At 41.0% G+C, this 22248-nt stretch overlaps 3 protein-coding genes across 3 annotated transcripts in view; 1 reads left to right on the plus strand and 2 right to left on the minus strand.

The window, feature by feature from the left end:
• Positions 1-7022, minus strand: part of LOC134647869 (G-protein coupled receptor 179) — a 44318-nt gene extending 37296 nt beyond the window's left edge. Inside the window, exon 1 of the mRNA XM_063502214.1 lies at positions 6973-7022. The gene's annotated coding sequence lies outside the window, so the exon portion shown is untranslated. The remainder of the gene's footprint in view (positions 1-6972) is intronic.
• A 1848-nt stretch (positions 7023-8870) lies between these two features.
• The window catches only part of LOC134647842 (rab3 GTPase-activating protein catalytic subunit), a 40970-nt gene continuing 27592 nt past the window's right edge, over positions 8871-22248 (minus strand). The window contains exons 3-4 of the mRNA XM_063502171.1: positions 10293-10545; positions 8871-9637 (exon numbers count right to left, since the gene is read on the minus strand). Coding sequence (XP_063358241.1) covers positions 8876-9637; positions 10293-10545 — 1015 coding nt within the window. The 3' untranslated portion in view covers positions 8871-8875. The remainder of the gene's footprint in view (positions 9638-10292; positions 10546-22248) is intronic.
• LOC134647841 (leucine-rich repeat and fibronectin type-III domain-containing protein 3) overlaps positions 11754-22248 on the plus strand; it is a 34989-nt gene continuing 24494 nt past the window's right edge. The window contains exon 1 of the mRNA XM_063502170.1: positions 11754-12523. Coding sequence (XP_063358240.1) covers positions 12521-12523 — 3 coding nt within the window. The 5' untranslated portion in view covers positions 11754-12520. The remainder of the gene's footprint in view (positions 12524-22248) is intronic.

A 22248-nucleotide genomic window follows, 5' to 3' on the forward strand; every position in this document is an offset into this window, starting at 1 on the left:
TCTGGTCACAAAATTTCACAAGAATCGGTTGAGAATTGTGACCTGTAGAGCAGAAACAAAGCAAAATGCCCGAGTCAAAACGTAGACCTTCGCTACGCTTCGGTCAACTAAAAAATATACTAGAAATAACCTTAACTATAAATACAACTAAACCTACACATAAAAACTAATCAAACAACCCACCCCGCATCGCCCCCGATGCAAAGGTGCCCATCACGCTTGCTGCGTTTCGACGTTGAACCGCGATGGACAACCTCTGCGCCAGGAACGACCCGGAGCGGGGGTCAAGACCTCTCTCCCGCAAGCGACGCCCCAGCTCCCCGAGAAAGGTTTTCGCCTCCGCGCACCAGCACCCAGATGTCTCCACAGCCAGGGGAACGAACAAGTAATCCGTTAGCCCCGAATACTTGTCCCTCTTTAGGGACGCCGCCTGCTCAGCGGCTGCTCCTGCCGACCGCACGGTGCGCAAAGGGCCAAGGTGCGTGGCGGCAAATGTGCTGACGCAGGTGGCGTCCCACAAAAGGCACTTCCCTTTTTCCCACGGCACCAGAGTTAAACCGTCCGGTCTTTTGCCATCTGACCGACTAAGGCCCGGCGGATCCAGCACACACGGGACATTGGCTGACACCAGCGCCCTTCGAACAATGTCGTTCAACGCGTGGTGGCGTGGGAACCTCCCCGCGCACCGGCAACAGCTCAAAGCATGGTGCCCGCTGCATACTACCTATTATATCAATGAACTTTGGTAGGTACCTAGTAAGTATATAGTCGCTTGTTAGATTGCCCAATGTCACGCCCTGGATATCGCGATGCCATTGACATTTCCGTCGTTTGTGAGATTGCATGGATAGTTACATTTGGAATTCATCATCATCTTCCTCGCGTTGTCCCGGCATTTTGCCACGGCTCATGGGAGCCTGGGGTCCGCTTGGCAACTAATCCCAGTAATTGGCGTGGGCACTAGTTTTTACGAAAGCTACTACCATCTGACCTTCCAACCCAGAGGGTAAACTAGGCCCGTATTGGGATTAGTCCGGTTTCCTCACCACGTACATAAGTTCCGAAAAACTCATTGGTACGAGCCGGGGTTCGAACCCGCGAACTCCGGATTGCAAGTCGCACGCTCTTAATACGCTAGGCCACCAGCGCTTTTACATTTGGAATTCCATGCAATCAAATGAGATCAATCTCCATCCATACTACTTAAAAAAATAGAACCCTTTGTTTTCCTACTTATATTTAACTGAGCGAATTAATGTTTGGAGTCCACAAAATATCTGGCGCGAAACTAATAATTAGCATACAATGCGTTCGTATAAAATGTTATTTTATATAAGTCAAGACTAAAATATCACACATATATTATCTTATTTTTCATAGTTCCGTAATTACGGAATTGTTCCTTTTAGTTACGTAATTATTAAAAGATCAATAGCTATCCGGAATTACGTTATTACGTAATTACGGAATGGAAGCCCTACTTCTGTTGCAAACAAAAGCCGGGATCAACAGCTTATCGCCTTCCATAACACGAAAGCGCTCAGTTAGTAAACCACTCAGAGCGGTCATTATTTAGTTACTAGTCGAAGCCGAATTAAAGAAAATAACCATTGATTTTAAATAAAACAGCGGTTTTAAAAGAAACATAAGAAACCGTGTGGTGGAAATAGGAAGGCTCGCCGGGAATGTAATCGGCAGCCGCGAACCCGAGGTTCCGGCAGCAACTCCAGTCTATATCCGGGAAATACGCTATATCAAAAATGGTTACATTCCAGTAGCTACCCACACGTACATTCGCCGGTAGGTACCATGCAATATGATGATCGAGGCTCGCTCCAGCTAACACTTTTAAAATAACCTAACAATTCCGAAAAATGCTATCGTATAATTTTGTTTCCGGCTGTGGTTTGACGGGTGTTGCGATAAAATAATAAATCACGCAATATAAAAGGTCAGAGTTATATATTTATGTGAATAAGGTGCTAAAAGATATATTGGTGCAGCTAATGTTACCTAATGACGTTATGATACCAACTCTTTTGGATAACATCTATGTTAAAAAATAAACACGCGTTCCTCCATAGTTAATAAAATGTTCTTGCTTTAATGTTCTATTAAATAATTTCGTATTTCGTGTCATTCAATTTAGTGCCAAATTGAAATAACACGGACATAATCAATATATCAAACCATCATCAATGATAAAACTTAAAAATACTGAACACCATGTTTCGTACGAATGATCCGTTATAATCAAGTAAACTCAGTTGAGTTAATAGACAGTTTCGCGTTATATGCTGAAAATGATAAAAAGAAAGTTTTTCATTTATGCGCCACCGTATAAAACGGTTCAACCCTAATCAGAAGTAATGCCACATAAACTAAATCGTACGCAATCCATTACCCTCAATACCGTAATATGTAAATTTGTACGTCGAATAGATTGCTCATGGGTAGAGGCAGACTCCGCAAGACGTGCATCGAAGTGTCGCGTAGCCATTGTCCACACGAGCGCACACTATAATGGTCTATTTATAATGGTCGGACCATTCAGTGGACATGGAGGACGTGGTCACCGCTCCATTTAACATATGGCTACTTACTTTACTCGCATGTGGACCAAATGCGTTGATGGAATACCTACCTACTGCCGTATTCGAACTTCAAGATATTCACAAGAGACGACACGTACTAGATCCATTCTAGATACGTTATAGTTTAGATATCAACTAGTTCTCTTTTGCAGCGCAATTCGGGCAACCAATGTCACTTTTACGTTAGATAGAGTTAGATATCTATTAGATGTGAATTGGATCTCTAAGTCATATCCTGTGGAAATCGTTCAAGAGTATCTTCAGAATCGCGCAAATGTCAAATTTGACAGGTTAGATCTTAAACATATCGTTATCGTATCTTGGCGATGTCTAAAAGATATCTAACAGATGTCTATTTCAAAATCCGAATCGGGCCCTTACTTACCTACATATATCCAGACACCATATTTTTTTCAGTTTACTTCATTTTACGTACCTATAAAGATATATTATACCTAGAACGTATTTGATAGGTGCCTAAAAGGGCTAAAAAGTAATGTGAATTAAGTATTATGTAATATTATGTAGGTATACAGCGTGTATTTTTAATATTACCTCAAACCGTAACCAAACGTAGGTTTTAGTACTATGAGCCGATATTGCAAGGTAATTTTAAGTTAGTCTTAACCACTAAAGCGTAATGAATTTTTGAAAATTTATCGAGCAGCAATGTATTGCGTACACTTATTTGACACATGGAAGAAAAAGGTCTAGTATTGTTTAGTTATTATCGTTACGTATTTCCTACATGAGACTGCTTGGCAGTCAAAACCGAATCCTTATTGCGTTTAAACATTTTTTTATGTTAATAATATTAACTAGCCAAATTAAAGGCAAAGAATTCTTATTAGAAAACAATCATGACAATACTTACCATTTTATTACAACGTTGTCTTGCAACGAACAAATCACATAATGTTTCATCTCATACTACATTTTTTCTGAATTCTTGTGAAATTGCTATGAAACCAATGATTCTACTATTAAATTAGCATTATTTTAAATTACTAAGCACTGTAAAGAAGATAGTAAATAACGTAAATAATCAACAATCGGTTGACAAGTCAACGTCAATGCCACACTTCAACCCGATACCTACCACAGAAATAGCTACCTACTTGAATAAAAAGTTTGTTCAAGGAGTATTCATTTCATTCAAAATTAAAGTAAAGTATTAATACAAACTACCAACCTAAAGATAACTAATTTCAGCAAACTCGACAGACTACGCATTACTGTTTACTGGCTGGTAAGATATGATGCTATTAAGCACAAAAAAGAAAATAATTTGTTTTGACGTAGATTGTCTTGTAAATCGGTGTCGATAACTTCCGCACACAATTCCAAGACCATCAATTTATTAGTTATCAGGAACTAGCTGAAATTATTTTAATTTATGGCGAAGCCATAGCTTTACAGGCAGCGATTTCCAGATAGTAGGGTACGTTTACAAACTTATACCAAACTCAATGTCTTCTATTATTTACAGCAGTTAAAAGTTCTGTTATCAGTTGTGACTTGTGACGTCACGCCAGTAAGGCAAAGTAGCGATACATTGCGTGATGAATTATTTTGTATGGGAAAAAAAATAATAGTTAACGAGTTTTTTTCTTGCAATATCGGATCATAGCACGAACGCTTAATCACTGTCTCTCCTTAGTTCGCCTATCTAAAATGCATTATCGGGACACATCATTATGTGAATGTGGCCTTGACGATGGAACCCTTAACCATCTGTTCTTGAACTGCCCCCATTTGAATCACTCACATCTCTTCTCTGGTCTTATCTATCAAAAAATCCCTCTTCCGACGCATATGCCCTCTCTTTTAATCCCTAACCCCTCTATATTTCGACTCCTTTCAAATTTTATCAAAATTAATAATCTAAAATTGTGACCCTACCCCGCTCCCTAATCTGATCAATCCTTTCGTAGTTCCTAATCCCGTATTTCAATTTTTTAATATACTTTTTCTTTATCATATTGTCGTGATGCTGGCAAATGCCTTCGTGGCGATAGCCATAAAAAAAAAAAAAAAAAATTCCAAGACCATCAATTTATTAGTTATCAGGAACTAGCTGAAATTATTTTAATTTATGGCGAAGCCATAGCTTTACAGGCAGCGATTTCCAGATAGTAGGGTACGTTTACAAACTTATACCAAACTCAATGTCTTCTATTATTTACAGCAGTTAAAAGTTCTGTTATCAGTTGTGACTTGTGACGTCACGCCAGTAAGGCAAAGTAGCGATACATTGCGTGATGAATTATTTTGTATGGGAAAAAAAATAATAGTTAACGAGTTTTTTTCTTGCAATATCGGATCATAGCACGAACGCCTACGTCTGTTTAAAATTTGAGGTAATATTAAAAATACACGCTGTATGTAATAGGTAAGTATCACTACAAAAGATATTATGACAAACACCGAAGAGAAACACGTGGCCTGCGCTAAAATAAAATGTTATTGTCATGTTTTACTTAAGTACGATTCCGTTTTGCGTGCGTGTTCAAAAAATGTACGGTCTTATTTATGCCAATGTCTTCGTCTGATATATCTCATAATTAATAAAATATGAAGAGTAGAGTAGAGCTCATCGTATAATCCTCAATTATAACAAACAATAATAATATACCTATGTGCTAAGATCTAAAAATGTTTGCGGGCAAGGTCCAGTTGTCCACAGGTAGTACAACTGTAGGAGCGGCGTAAACTTAAATAAAACTAACACACGTAACCTGCGGGGTTACGAATGTCCCTCTGTTTATGGGTAGGTTACAATAGATACGACTGACATTAGAGACATGTCGCCTTATAACAACGCAATAAGGTTCAAAATATAAACAACTTTGACGTCTACTATCGTCCGACCGCACCTTCTGTCCATACCTCAAACGCCACGCGTTATGCATACACTACTGCCGATTAAATATGACACTTGAGGTGGTTGAGTGCGCTTGTTTCCATACAAACGTATCACATAACAGTCATAACACACAGTACCTTCCTATGTTCAAGTAAATCTACCTAAGATACATATAATATGCTTACCTATACATAAGATCAGGGTAAGAAAGCTAAAAATGAAATATGTATAAGTAGCTATAATAAAAATAAACACCAAATCACTCACTTACGTTTTTAAGTTATTGTTATAGAGTCTGTCTAATACATTCCCCGACTCTTCTCTTTCCGCACAGACTCTAACCCTGAAACAAATGTCACGTAAGGTAGAGTCTGTGCGGAAAGAGAAGAGTCGAATGTATGGGTTCCCTTACTTTCCACGACTACAGTTAAAAATGAAGCCCATTTGTTTGTAGATGTCAAACAAATGGGCTTCATTTTTCGTATTAGATGTATCTGTAAATTGATAAATTTGTCTTTTATTTATCTATTCGGTAAACAGGAAACAACTGACGTAATTGGGATTTACGTGCCACAACTTATAGTCGACCTTAAATTTTTTGTGGTAAATTTCATCTTAGGCAATCCGTCCGTGCGAGGTTTCTACCTACCTCTCCTATGTACAGTACAGACAGACGTGGGACGCTGGACAAGGGTTACGTTTTATGTACGGTTATCCGAGTATAATCAAACTTGTAACGGAGCTACGAAGTTTCATTTTGGCAGGCGTGCCGACGCTGTAGGTACGACCTATGCGAAATTGCACTTACCTGCAGGTAAGCAAAAAATTGTTATTTGCGACACAAGTGCGGAAAAGAGGAAATTCGAAACGAGTGGCGATACATTAAAACACGACCGTAGGGAGTTGTGAATTACCTATTCGCACGTGTATGTATATATACAAGGTTTTACAGTACATATGGCACTTAAAACTTTCGACATACACACGGAAAGTGCTATTTCCCGCACTAGTTCGGGAAAGTAGCATCATATGTACTGTAAAAACGATTTTCAAGACCGAAGTGAGCCAATAAGTGCTCCCTAGTTCTTCTTACTATGTTTAGCTTTATGATAAAATAAGATACCTACGCGTGCTCGAAATTCTTTGAAATTAATTAACACCATTTTACCATTGGTCTATCGTCTAACTAAGCCAAGGTATTTCCAATTTTCGATACCAACGATGGCACTGATGAGGTCCGGACTTTCACTCGCGTAACCAGAAATACAGGTTTTATAGCTGTGCAATACAGGGAAATTATATTCTATTACAAGTTCTCGGTCAGTGGCACTATCGTAGGCATGTTTAAATCTATAGGCACTTACCTATGTCGAATTTTCAAGGATAGGTAAGAAAGACTACGACTATCGATAAATTTTGGTCTGTCAATTGTTGATTTAGCAACTATAGCTGATTCCGTATTCCTCGTATATTTTCCACTCCAATAAGTTAATACATATAACAGGCACTTACCTCGGGTACAACAAGTTTCTCTGTCATTCGGCTCTGCTGCGGACCGGCTCACAGGTTAACACATATGAGTAAAACCAATGAGTAAAAAAATAAACTGCCTAATTAAAACTTGTAAATTTTCATAAACTTCTACTGCGACACTTTAGCCTTTTATTTATTATCAAGAATGCGACATTTTATGTTTTAAAATAACGTATTCTCACGCAAACTTGCTATTAATTTACTTCCGATATTGACATGACAAGTTGCAACAATCCATGTGTGATTACACACCTTCGTTATCTATATAATTAATTGATAGTAAATATTTGCCCAAATACCGATTTCGCGACAAATTTTACCGCAATATTGGTCAAACTTTAAACAGTAACACGTAGTCGTGCAATGGGGCAAGGAATGGTTTTAAAATCCATTTAGTAATCCGGCGGTTTTAAGATTTTTTTTACACAAATTTTACGGTTCATTCGGTTTTTGGAAAGTGGAGTGTTTGCGCGCGCCCCTGGAATCGACCGGGCGTCCCGACGCACCACTGAGCGGACTCGCGAGGCTCCCGGCCCGACGCGGCGCGCGCATGCGCCGCCCGGCCCGCGCTCCGCCGCCCGAGCCACAGCCCCTCCATCTCTGCCGAGACAAACACCCTGGCCGTACCTAACCTACCGCACCCAGTAATGTACACACTTCACGTTTATTTGTCGTTCGTTTCCCGCTGTATGATAACCATCACAGTACCGAGTCAGTGACAGCACAAGGATCAAAAAATGACGTCACAAGTCCGCTCACAAGTTCTGCGACGCCGGGACGACTGCTCGTATACTCCGTCTTATTTCATTAACGGCAATGAGACAGCCATAAACCGGCAAATAAAACTGATCTCGGATCTCAGAAGTCGACAGCGAGAGTTATCTCGGTTCCCGTTTTCCCCTACTACTTTCCTTCTGAACTAACAAGTAGATACGTACAACAAGTGATGTTGTTTGGTAACGCGTCGCAATTTATTAAATCATCTTGAACATAACACGAGTAAATTGGTGCTTACACTCTGATGCGAGTGCGAGTCGAAAGGTTCGGCTTTGAATTTGTTTCGGCGCTGAATGTTCTACGTTATTTGGGATGCGGGAATTTCTGGACCCTATTACTCGCGCTATAAATAAAACACGGTCTTGTTATCGATATAAATTTACATAGTCACGTTTTATGGAATAAACATATGATCGAAACACAATAAATATTCACGAGAGTATTATGAGAGAAATTCGGTGTTACAAGTTAGACAGCCAGCGTAAAAACTACTGGCGTAGAGTTTGATAAGCCAGCTTAGCGTCCGGGTCCGGAACATATCACATAGGCTTAAAATTCACAAACTAGCAAAAGTGATGCATCAATTGAATACCGTAAAATTTAAACAAACATTTAGAACATTACAAACAAGTTCATATAAATATATTAATAAATTCTATGAACAATTCAACATTATCTATTCAACTATAATAATTGCACCAATACGCTTAACATTAATTACCTGTTAAGGACAGATCGAGGTAACTCCTGCTTGCGCATGATTACACATTCAGTATTGTTTTAACCAATCTACAAAACCGAGCAGGCGGTAAGGCGATCTGTCTTCTAATTTGACTCGTCTTGTATTAGTTACTAACTATCTACAACTACCAAAATCTATCACTCTATATCTCAAGGAAGACTGAACTAAGAGGGCATTTAGTTACTGCTTACTTGCAAGCGTTGCGCTAGTATTTTTGATAATGACGATTGGATAGATATACTGGCAAATGCATCGTTAATTGTAATATTTAGTATAACGGTTAATAATCTTAATATAAATATGAATGTGTTCGCGGGCACAGTGTCATGATGGCATAAAGGGGGTAAATATTTGTACCTATCGCTACAAGCACACAATGCGTTCTGTGAAAGCGCCGATGATGAACATGTCGGTGGAGAGGGCGGCGCGCATGACCTGCGGCGCCACGTCGTCGCGCACGCGCAGCGTGAACTCGCGCCGCGCGGGCGCCGGCAGGCTGCCCCCCACGGCGACCAGGATCCGGCTCCTGCCCGCGGAGTCGAGCGGCCGGTCTTCCGCGCTGTCACCGAGCACGGTGCGGACACAGATAGACCGACACGCTTCCCTTTCCGCATCGTAAAGTTCCCGCGCGGCTATGTCGAAGGACCCCCTCTGATCGACCCCGCCCACCGCCGCGCTGACCGCGGTGACCCCTTCGGCCTGGGCTTTAACGGCACCCGCTCGCAAAATTGCCGGTAAAAGAAGCTCCGCGGCACCGCTGACGGTTCGCGAGCGCAGGAAGTGAAGAACCTGCTCCGCCTCGCGAGTTTCGTCGAAGAGGCGACGCTGGCGCGCGGCAGGCACCGGACGCGCGACTCCCCAGGCTTCCACCCAGGGGTTGCCGGGCAACAGCATGCGGTCGCCGAGCGCGCCGCCTCCGTCAGGCCGCCAGTCGCGCGGCGAGTACCAGTGCACGAAGTCGCAGAGTTCGGCGCCGGGGTTGGCCGCCTTGAAGGCCTCCATGTCGGAGAGCAGCGAGGCGCTCATCATGCGCGCCCGCAGCTCGGAGGCGCGCGCGTCGTCGCCAAGCCGCACCATCAGCTCGGCATCTTCCTCCAGCTGGTCTTCTGTCTTTGGAGCCGGGTCCTACATTGAAACGCATTTTTATCACATCCATTTTGAATACGTATCTAGGTGGTATCTAGCGTCGTAAAGCCATTTGAATTAATTACAGCGGTCATAAAGCGCATCATAGTCATATAACTGTAAGTATATTACGATACTCATGTCTTCATATTTTAACTTGGTATTGCATTATTTCAAAAAGTAATGCACAATTTTAATATTTACATAATCTTGTTTTAGGTTTAAAATGGTGAGTTGATTTGTTGTAGTTAACCTAGTTTAATAAAGTAATATGTAGTTTGAAATATTTACATTTGATTTAAAATATATTAGGTACATACTTAATTACCTACCCATAATGGGGACTCAAGTGGCAGTGACCTTCCTTTTATGGTTCTGACTAGGTACGCCGCTTGACACGATTGTTCCTTGTGCCAAACTATTAAGCTGATCAAATCCTCTAGTCAGCCCCTGGCTACTTCCCAAAATGGGAAGGAAAATTTAAGTTCCGGCGGTATCCGGAGGTTTGCCGCATGAATATTCTAGTTTTACTTAATAGTAAAAATCGTGCGTAGCGGCGACGTCCGAGACAGAAAAGTGCAAAGTATAAGTAATAACATTGCAGTGCTGCCGCCGCCGGTATACCTATCCCCCGCTATTATTTGTTTGTCATTACCTGAGTGCGAGGAATATAGAGAGGCGCTCCATTCTTGAGGGTGGCGTCTTCAAGGCGCTTGAGCCTGCCAACTGGACGGTCCCAAGGTAACTGTGAGTCGGCACCCTCGCCCTCCGAACAGTCATAGAACTCGTCCTCGGAGGAGTTGCCGGGTGCCCCGCCTGACTCTTGCGAGCGCTGGATGCAGCAGTTCAACAACTGCAGCTTTTGATGAAGCAAACATGTTCTTGCGTTCGGAATCCCCTCGGCAATTCTGTTAACAATAAAAATAATAATCTCAGGAATTATTTCCTTAACAACGTGTGTGGGATGCATCGTGATGTGGTGGCAGTAGACAGGAACCTCACGCCTCTCTCCTTGGCAAACGAGAACTGGCGCAAACCTGTGGTACTAAGTACTGCGGATCGCAAGGCGGCATGGGAGAGTAAGGTGCTACACGGGCGGTTCTACAAGGCCCTCACGGGACCCGATGTAGACCTGCTCGCGTCGGTGAACTGGTTACGATTCGGGGACCTCTTCGGAGAAACCGAGGGTTTTGCCTGTGCAATTGCGGACGAAGTAATGATGACGAACAACTATCGGAAATATATCCTGAAGGACGGTACGGTCGACATTTGTCGGGCATGCCGCCGTCCCGGAGAGTCACTCAGGCATATCATTTCCGGTTGCTCTCATCTTGCTAACGGCGAGTACTTGCACAGACATAACCTCGTAGCCAGGATTATTCACCAGCAGCTTGCTCTTCTATACGGCCTTGTGGCCCGCGAAGTACCGTACTACAAGTATTCACCTGCGCCAGTTCTCGAGAATGGTCGTGCCACGCTCTATTGGGATCGATCTATCATCACTGACAGGACTATTGTAGCCAATAAGCCTGACATTGTGATAATAGATCGAGCGCAACGCCGGGCCGTGCTCGTTGACATCACCATCCCCCATGATGAGAATCTCGTGAAAGCCGAGAAGGACAAGTCCAGTAAGTACCTAGACTTGGCTCACGAGATAACCGCCATGTGGGATGTTGATTCGACGATCATTGTCCCGATAGTTGTATCAGCGAACGGTCTAATAGCGAAGAGTCTCGACCAACATCTTGAGAGACTCTCGCTAGGTGGTTGGATCAAGGGTCAGATGCAGAAGGCGGTGATCTTGGACACGGCGCGGATAGTCCGTCGGTTCCTCTCTCTGCAGCCCTGACCACCGGCAGCTTGGGCCTTGCCCCGCTGCTGGCGGCACCCTAGGTTAGGTTTTTTTATAATATGTTTATAAGTATTTTGTATTGTTTTTGTAAGTGTTTTTGTATTTTATTTTTATATCCATATTATAAATTAACCTAACTTAAGATGATAAATAAATAAAGAGAAAAATAATAAATTTAAACCAAATGTGTGTAGCCTACCAGTCAACCTACCTATTATCTATACAAAAAAACAAATTGTAAGCTAGTTAGTAAGATTTTTTAAGTGTGATCATTAAATAACAACTGTCACGTTCCACCAACGTCGTTTTAACTTTCACTTTGTAAGCAATTTAAGTAGACAAATGCACGACCTCGAAAAGAAAGCACCTAAATAAATCAAAAGAACGCTCTGCGACTAACGCGAGCTGCGAAACATTTTCTCTTTCGTTTACCTATGCAAATTTCGCACATCGAGCGCCGCCTCGAGAGACCGCGGCAGATTGATTGAAATGCTTTGCAAACGTATCGTATCGTGATCGCCGCTGCCATAATGTACACCTGACGCCGATTAAGCCAGCCGAATTATGGTCGTCCTTTGTGTGCCACGACCCAGATTGGTCGTAAGCTAAGCGCGCGAACGCTCTCGGGACCGTTAGCTTATTGAATTACAAATGTTGACTGGGAGTGGTGAGGAGGCTGCTCGGCTCGTGGTCGCGCGCAATCGGTCGGTGAACCGTTTGTTTACCGGAGCCGGCGCGGCCGCAGCGGTGTAGGTCAGGAGCTGGTGGGGGCCGGCGCCGGCGCACAGTCCGCCGCCGACTGCCGAGAGTGCATCTTGCAGACATGGCTCTGCTACCGCCGGCCTAGCCACCGCACCGGTTCCTGATCGCTAATCGAAAGTGACCTCTTTACCACTGTTGTGCCCCAACGATGACAAATTATCGGTGATTTCAGTCAAATAAAATAAAATTTTCTTACGTGACAGTGTTTGTCGAAAGTGGCCATTTTCAAAGGATTATCTGCTTACCCCGTGAGGATTACACGCGACATGGTAAGTTGGGCATAGGGCATACAAGTTCAAAAGACGATTTGCAGATAAAATTTCAAGCCGGGGGTACATAGAGAAAATCTCTTTCCGTACATTGACCCACTTTCTGAACATAAGCATCCGACACGGTTTGTACGCGCGAAGCACTTCAAAGTTGTGTTATTAACAAATATGCACACGGAAGTAGAAGTAGGTACCTACTCCGTTGCAAGGGCATAATTTCACATCCAGCTCTATAGAAATGCAATACATTGTACATATGTATAAACATTTTCCTGGTGTCACCCAATTTAAAATTCGCATAACCAGCAGCGGGCTACAGCGGCCATCCGAATTTACAAGAGTGCACCGGATTCATTTACCCATGCATTGGCTATGTTTACGTTCTGCTTGGCTGTTTGGCTAGCAAATACGGCGACCAAGAGAGGTCGCATTTCTGCAATTAGGTACGTTGAATCAGACGGGAGCTGCACTCAGATCAAAAACATCTCGTTTATCTGGAGTAGTATGAAAAACGAATGAAATTTATGGTAAAACTACTGGTAGACGAACATATATTATTAATAGTTTTATACATTGTTTTTAAAATTGTTTTTGTTTTACAATTACATCGATACAAACATCATGGAAACAGAAATTTTGCCCAAAATCTACACTTTTCCCTACCTAAAAATTGCGTTGATCAACAAAATTTAAATTAAAAGAAATTAAATAAATCTTTGTATCTTTTAAACCACTGGATAGCTTTTAATGACTATTAAGGTATGTAAATATATCGCTTTATCAGAATCTGTTGATAGTTATGGTTTTTGGCATAATAAAATTGGGAGCGTCATGTCGTTATTCTTTTCCATATTTATAATTATAAGCAGCATTTTAAAATTATTCCATATTTTAAAACGATGCTTATCATCTATTTGATATCCTGCCGCGTTTTTTTACCATTTCGAATTTATTAGACTCGCCCTACAGTGTGAGTTTGACGCAGCGATGCGATGCTGTTTGCCGCACGCGTGGTTCCGTCAACCGCGAACTTTCTCCAGATTATTCAGATTGGTAGTTTCTCGAAAAAAATGTATTTGCGATATCGGAAATATGTTAGAAACGCTATATTGACTCTCGATAGTCTCGATTACTCTCTTTATAGTCACATCTGCATTTTAAACCGCGTTATTAAGTTTTACACCAGGCTTTAAGCCGGGGCAGCTCGCGTCAGCTAGAGATGATAAAACATCAAGATATGAGAACGTGCAATAAATGTGCTGTCGTAAAATAAAGCATCGCAAAGTTCTCAGAAGCGAGTGCAGTATAAAATGACAAGTGGACGCTGGCGTTGCATCTTATTCACGCCAGCTGTACCGATTTAACCCTCCGTTTCATCACTCGTTTTATGGCTGAATTTGATTTAAAATTACAAATAAGTGGAGAATTGTTTCGATAATGTTTATTGAAGGTCTCTTATGAATATAAATATGAATGCTTTAAAATTCTTGGATAAAAATACGCCTAGGCAAGCTCAATTATTTTTTATGAGTATGACGCTTAAACTGCCGGCAGGTATTACACATGTAGGTACGTATCAATAAATCAATAGATCTACAAAAGGGTTTCGATATCAATTACAAATTCCTGTATGCAGCCAGCGATAGGTAATGGTCGTAATTATCGATATGAGGACGCGCTTGCTCCATTACACCCTCAACAATATTTTGTACACGAGCAAGAGCCTTCGTAATCTTCCCTGTGAAATATTGGCAGTTTCGACGGCACGTTGCATTTCCGCGACTCGACCGTGCATTATTGTTGCGCGTTCCGAACGAAACGGAGGAACACATTCAGAAATCAAATATCAATACAGTTGCAGGTCAACTTCAATCCAATACTGCCATATGCGTCACGTTGACTTCACGAGAAGAGGTAATACTTAGTACCTATACTGTTTGTAGGCGTACGACTTTTAAACCGAAAGCCGAGGGTTATCCTAGATTTGTAAAATAAATTCATAAAACATCGAGATTAAAATGATATAAAATTCCAATATAGGGCTCTAGTAAACTCTAGTTTCCACTTTGTGTCAGATGGTCAAATGACAATTACCTACTTCCATAAAAAATAGGGATCGTGTAAATGTGGCTGCGCTTTAGGTAATGCCAGTAGGAAAACATAACGAACATGTTTTTCAATATAATTTAATACGCCAAATACACGTTCGAAAATGCGGCACGGCACCTAATCGAGGCGTTTTGAGAAATGGCGGCGCCGGATATTAGGCGGGCGGCTGTTCGCTTTGTTCCACATTTGCATACCCTAACTTGCTGCTAATGAAATGCAGCAATAGTATTTTATACAATCGTGATATAATGGAGAGCTTTTCAGTCGAGTACCGTGTTTAGGCAACGAAGCTTGCTGAGTTGCCTAAGTAAAGGTACGAGATTGAAAAGCTTGATTATATCACTATTGTATACAATACTTTTTCTACGAGTCAACAAAAAAAATACTTAAAACTAGTAGAAGAATCATATATGTAGGTGAAAAAACCAAAAGTATACAGTTAAGATGCGCGAGCAGCCGCGATACCTTCATACTCGTACGCGACCCGGCCCCCGCGCCCCGCGCCCCCGGCCGGTTGGTCAACGACACGCTTTCGATTGGTCAATTTCATTATAGTTGACTAAACTGTATCGAAATGAATATTATAGTTGACTAAACTGTATCGAATAGAATATTATAGTTGAGTTGGGGTCCTATAGTGAAAAAAGTATGCGATTTCACTTTGGTATACGAAGTCTTAATTCAAGCATTGCAGTCGACGAGTAGAAAAAGATGTAAACTATAAACCGGTACATACCTACATCGTACATTTCTGTTTATTCGTGCTGCTAGGCTAGACGGGATTAATCCACATCAATTAGCCATTGGACAAAGCCTGAAATCTCACGTAGGGTTGCTTCCCAGGAATGCTCTAACGTTAATATTTTTTAATTAAATTAAAAGATAAAAAATGTTTTAAAACTAAAGTTATTTCCAATAATCGACAACAAAAAGAAACATGCTGTATTAATCATTGGCAGTGCTTTTGACAATTTGTTCGAAAATTTGCGGCAATGATGACATTTGTCAAATGTCAGTATCTTAGTAGTGACTACTGACATAAATAGAAAATATAATGAAAAGGGTTGAAGAAGGTTTCATACTATTACACATCCAGGCTGCTCCAAAGTAAAAAATCGTAATTTGTTAATTTCTTCGTAACCGCTACACCGGTTGTTATGATACTTTGTATACTGGTTCTAAATACCCTAATGCATAAGTACATTTCGGCTTTGTCCAATGGCTAGGGACAGCCTGTATAAATATCATACCGGTTATAAAACAAATGTCTGCACGGAACACAACGGATAAAGGCTACATTAACAGCACATCGACAGGCCGCGATAAGCGAGATAGAGTCAGTCGATAGCGGTGCAGTGGGGACCTCGCTAGGCACCGGACATGTGCCCAGGCCCGGGGCGCTCCCGCCGCACAACAGTGCTAACATATTAAAAACGCATTACGATGTGCTGTTACAGTTACCGTTTCATTTTACGTAAGAATATGTACGCATCGTAATTGAGCACGTGTTAAATCGCGAATCGCTACATAGTTTTCACCGCTGTTGATAAATGCTAGAGTTACTGTAACCCAGGCCAACTTCTCTCCATATTAGCACCAGTACCTAAATAAGATTGTAAAAAAACATGAACAAATATAAGGCCACTAATTTGGGATAGGAATAGGATTTGTTTCACATGAAAAATACTGTATAACTGTAGTATAGATTTCAGCAATTATTTCCATTCTAATGTACAACGAAACCCAAAGATTATCCCCAAGCGTGATGACATGTGCGTGACTTTTACGTATACGTTACCACGTCCTTTGCGATACATTCATAAGTATGTATACATAAAATATAGCTCTAACACGTGGACGAAGTCATGTAAGTGATTAAACTACAAGCACACTACAAGTTCAAAGTTCAGCGCGTCTTTGTTTACTGCTGCCACTACGGGCTTCTGCGTCTACTAAGGAACTGAGTTTTGGATTAAACGATGATACTTGGATAACTGTTACTACGAATTGCTTTTATCAGAAAACGTGTTTTTATGAGTTACCCAATTCACACGTAACAGTAAAACTGATCAGGGTCAACGTAACTACAACTTTGTGCAATAGTCTACTGTCAATGAGAAAATGAACATTAAGGGAAAACCCAATGAAAAATACACAATTGTTTCAATTAAGTATCTTGCTCATTATTTTGAATCGAAGCTTTACATCTACAGCAGTTACAGCACCCATCTTATCGAAAATATGAAACTTTTCTAATATAAGATAATCGATCTTCCTCGTAGAGTGAATACTAATGGACCATCATTCGGACCTTGGTGTTGATGATCTTTGAACCACTACTTGGTTTGTTTGCTTGCTTGAGGCTCTGGTGATAGTGCCACCCACGACAAACCATGACCAATTGGTCTATAACCAATTTTTTTTTAGCTCTATTTACTCTAATATAAATAAACTGCTATTGTATTACACACTGCTGTAAGTACAAGCGTTACCTGAAAAACCGAGGCATCAAATAAACAATTTGACCTATGCATAATAAAGTAATATGTAGGTATAGCTGAAGTCGAACCAGCCGAAACACGAGGGAGAATTGTAATTTAAACTGCAAGTTGGAAGTTCGCAGTGTTGTTTGTGACTGGGAATCCGTGTGTCAGGGATATCTGGCATTTGCAGTGTTTAACAAGGCAGGTGCTCCGGACTAGCGAGTGACGGTAATTGGGGTAGTCGCCAACTACGAAATTACTTTTCCCGGGAACCGTCTAACCGAAACGGTATATCAAAACATGGACTCAAAAATACGATGTGCATGTATCATGTAATTAATATATCAAGCAATTAACATTATAGTACCTATTAAAGAATGGTTTCCTCGTCAATTAATGTTTTACAACAAAACAACTGCTGTGTGCACCTTTAGACGCAATTACACGTAACCCGCACGTCCTTCTTTAAAAAAAAATACTACTACTTACTTTAATACTAGAGTATCTGGGCGCAAATTCAAGTCGTTTTAATGGCAGCGGCATCGGCAGAGGCCCTGCCGCGAAGTATGATTTCATTTTTCGCGTTCTCTTCAAATCAACAGACACTACTTTTAACTGAAGAACTTCCGACTAAGATAACATGCTTTTGGCAAGTGGCCCGTCAAGAATCAGCCAACTTTGAAAACTTTAACTACCTAACCTATTCAATTTTTTTTCAGTTTTTTGTTGGAATACTGAAAAATTACATTGTATTTAACGCGTGCGCGCATACAATTTTCCGAATTCTACGCGGTCGTACTCATACTAACAATGTTTACGAAATGAAATAATGGAACTGCTAATATGCCTTACTAGATAGACGTGTAATGTTATAAGCATTAATAATTGGTCGCGTGATTGCTTTCGCAACACTTCGTCACTTATATGTGGTTGTAAATTTATAGTAACTTTGGGGATAAAAGCTTCTATTTATAGGAATATTTGGTACCCCCAGGAGAGTATTCCAAATACCGCGCGAGCGTGGGCGGGGTGGGTTCTTGGGCGAGCCAGTGTCACGTGACTTCGTGATCAGTAAGAACGATATGTAATCGGAGAGCCTAAGTATCCTGGTTTGTTGAGCTTTGGATTCGCCCATGTCCAGTTTGCGAGTGGAACGAGAGCCAGGGTCGCGGGGAGCCTCCTCCCACCACGACGCCTGAAAGGTGAAGCGACGCCGCGCCGCGGCCGCTTATGTCGTTACGATGAGAAAATCTTCCGTGAGCACTTGTCGAGTTTCATAAAACGAACCATCTATTGATTCTACCGTAAATAATCATATAATATCACTAGACAATAGTTAATAAAACCGTTATTAGACATGTTATATGTATGTTTATTACCTATATTTGTGTAATAATGTCCTTTAATATTTATTTATTTATTTATATATACATCATCATATTTGTGTTTTTTAAATGTACGTAGAAACTTATATGTGGTTATCACACTGACGCAGCAAATGTCTCCGTATTCGGTGCGTGGTGATCCGGAATTTTTTCGTAATCAAAATACCTACTTAGTACTTACCAACGTGCAGATACTCATTTATGCGACGTAAGTTTATTGTTTTTTTTTAGCTGATTTTGAATACAGTGCAACTTTAATACGATTATATATATCGAAGGGTTGATCTTAAATTATAAATTGAACATCGTACCTATTGACCTCTTATTCCGTCATTCACTTGTACCTTGTACCCTAGCATCAATACACCTCAAAGCTAGCCCTAGTAGCTAACTGAGGTGAAAAAGCGATGTTATTGTACGTAAACTTAATCTAGTTTCCAGTAGCGCAATTATGTACCTAAGTTAATGTCATGCTCATGCATTAATTATCGCGAGTGTTTGGGCGGGCGGGAAACTCGCGTTATCGCGCGTCAACCGTCCACGTTATCGGCAGTAACAATTTATAGGACCGTTGTCATGCATTGAATTTTCACATATAGCTTAATAGAGTTAGACCAAGAAAAGTCTGCAGCGATTTTGATAAGTGTTATTTACACGTCATAAATTCATAGAAGTTTGACGTTTAAAATGACACTTGCACTGCGTGGGCTATCAAAATCGCTGCAGACTTTTCTCGGTCTGACTCTAGATAAAAAAGAAACATAGCAACATGGATATAAAAGAATTGTTTCAAAATGATTACAATAATCGCAAAATACGAAATCTTAATTTTGGTTTTTCCAAAATGATTACATTCAACAACTCGGATTGTCACATGTCAATTAACAAAATTATATACTGATTAAAAAAATCGCCGTTTAGTATATTCTCCCTCAAATTTTTATCGTCGTCTCGAGTGGACAAAAACCTTAGACGACGCACGTAAGACAATGGGCAGAGTAACTGTGTCGCTATTAGCGAGCTCGGCGGAGCATGCGCCGTGGGACACTAGGCCTAGCATCCAGTCTTTTACCGACGTTTAGCTCAAGCGAACCAATATAAGTGTGCACTTAACATCCGGTTGAAGTATATGTAATCAAAGATCTAAGCGCCAGAGGCAATAGCAAGGCAAGTACGGAAAGCAATAGCTATTGTACATCACATCACGCGTATTGTCTCCGCCGGCCGTCGAGATTAATGCGCGAATCGTCAACAAACTCCGCGGCAAGCGTGCAGACGCGCCAACCATGCAGCTAGGTTAATAGCCGCGAATATGGGTCACTAACAACTCTCTTCAACGTAAATGCCCATTTCAATGTTTTAATTTTACCACTGCCCCTCATTTACGAAATGTAGCGTTGTGAGAACACAGTAGCTACTATATGTACGATACCACGATTTGATCGTTCTTTTGTCATTTATTGCTCCTGCCGCGGCGCAAGAATTGCTCCATAAAAGCTTTAAGTAACCGCCGTTACCTAAACATAAAATCATCTCGTATATCCATAAGCAAGCGTTTGAGAGACATCAAAGGTTTATCTCCGGCTATTAGATGATAAATACTTATAAGATGTGTGTACTAGAAACATCTGATGACTGGTGTTTGGTAAAAACACAATAGTTCTTAGTTTCCAGCTTCTAGTTACCAATAGTTTTTTTAGAATCACATGGAAAATATAAATATTATTATAAAATCTGCTAAATTCTCAATCAAAAGTACCGTAAACTCAATAAGAAATAATGTACCACATACAACAAGACCTGCCGAATAAGGGGACATCGAACCGGGACTATCCGTATAAGGCGTGAGCGATTTGCGGATTTTAAGAGCTTATTGGGGACACGCTACGTCGTGACTGACACCGGACCAAGTCTGTTTGACGTAGGTACAGGTATATTATACGTACATCAGGTACATGCCGTACATGTCACAAAGCCACGTGTCCGTGGGTAGAAGATTGTTCAAAGCGTAGGTTTTGCTAAATGTCGAGCTACATTATGATATAAAGCTAATTTAAATAATAAGAATAAGAACTAAGTATAAGTAACTAGACTAGAGGGAACAAAATCTTATTTTTGTGAAATACGGTGGACTTGGTTACTTTTTCTTTAGTGTATTTAAATTAATATATATATATATATATATATATGTGTGTGTATATATAATGAAATGACTGACGCAGCGTATGCTGAGCCCGTTCCTTTTGCCGCACAATTATTCTTATTTTTTCAATCCTTATGTTTTGTAACCTGTATGCTTTTTGTGTTGCAATAAATGGTTTCTTATTCTTATTCTTATATATATATACCTATATATGTTACCCGATTTCCGGACATGATGATTTCCAAGATAAAATTAATATCTATAAATACGTTCGTAGAGCTATCCGTGTATTTTTTCAAAACGTTGACATAAAACACATACTTACATAGTAAGTTATTTAAAACAGTGTTAAGTTCTATCTCTACTTACATATTATGGAAATTTGTCATAATACAACAAACAACAATCGTAGCTTGGTCATTTTACTCAAGTGATTTTCGCCTTATACGCGGATTAGACTCTCGCGCGAGCCACGAGACGAGCCGCGTGCCGCGCCACGAGACGCGAGTCCACCGCTTACACTCGCGTTCGGCTTGTCATTTCGTTATAAACCTTATGCCGTGCCGTTAGTGTTTAAATTATATTAGCTCGACGAGCTTGCGAGCCACGATACGAGCCGCGAGCCCACCGCTTACACTCGCGTCTCGTGGCGCGGCTCGTCTCGTGGCTCGCGCGAGAGTCTAATCCGCCTATTACACTTTGGCTAAATAAATGCTACTCAAGCGGCTTGACCTTGCCTTGCGGTGTTATTACGATGCGAATGTAGGTAGTGACTAGTGAGCTAGTAAGCGTACCTAGTGCACGCGGTGCGCGGTAACGCCGGTGAGCGCAGCTAATGCAACTAATGTGGTTTATTGACCCGCGCGGCCAGGTGCGGCGACATGCATCTTACTCACGTCTCGGACCACATGATGGATGGACACTCGGACGTTGTCTACACATTGTGCACATTAGGGACGCCGCGCCTGCCTATTGTCTCCGCCGTTTATACTGATTGTGCTATAATGCACGCTTTTAACCTAAATACGGCAATAAAGCGAATGCAACATTGCTGTGTTGCATTCGCTTTATTTTTTTGAAGCAGAATGGATAGCCTAATCAAATTGATGTAACATTACATAACCTGCAAAAAATCCCAGATAGACATAAGGAAGTATGTATTGATTCAGTTTTTTCGAGAAGTTACTTAATATTTTACGAGCTACTTTCTCGATTTAATCTGCTTATTACGATACGCAGTGAATGTGCATTGAAAAGGGTATAAAATTTACATAACAACAGTAAGTAGGTATAGTATTAGTTATTATTGTGCCCGATTAGATATTTAATGTACCTATACTTAGTGTCCAAGCTGATCAGTAGACTGACCAAGATTCGAGTCTACAAGACTGTAATTAGACCAATTTTGATGTATGGGTGTGAATGTGAAGCTTGGACGCTGACTCAGAAAGAAGAGAGTAAGCTCTTAGTGGCGGAGAGGAAAATCTGGCGGAAGATTCTGAGGCCTATCAGAGATGAAGATGGAACTTGGAGGCGAAGGAAGAATAGGGAGCTAGAGGAGCTGGTTGCGATGCCCAATATAATTGGCGAGACCAAAGCCACACG

The sequence above is a fragment of the Cydia amplana genome, chromosome 5 (genome assembly GCF_948474715.1).
Source record: "Cydia amplana chromosome 5, ilCydAmpl1.1, whole genome shotgun sequence".
Lineage (NCBI taxonomy): Eukaryota > Metazoa > Arthropoda > Insecta > Lepidoptera > Tortricidae > Cydia > Cydia amplana.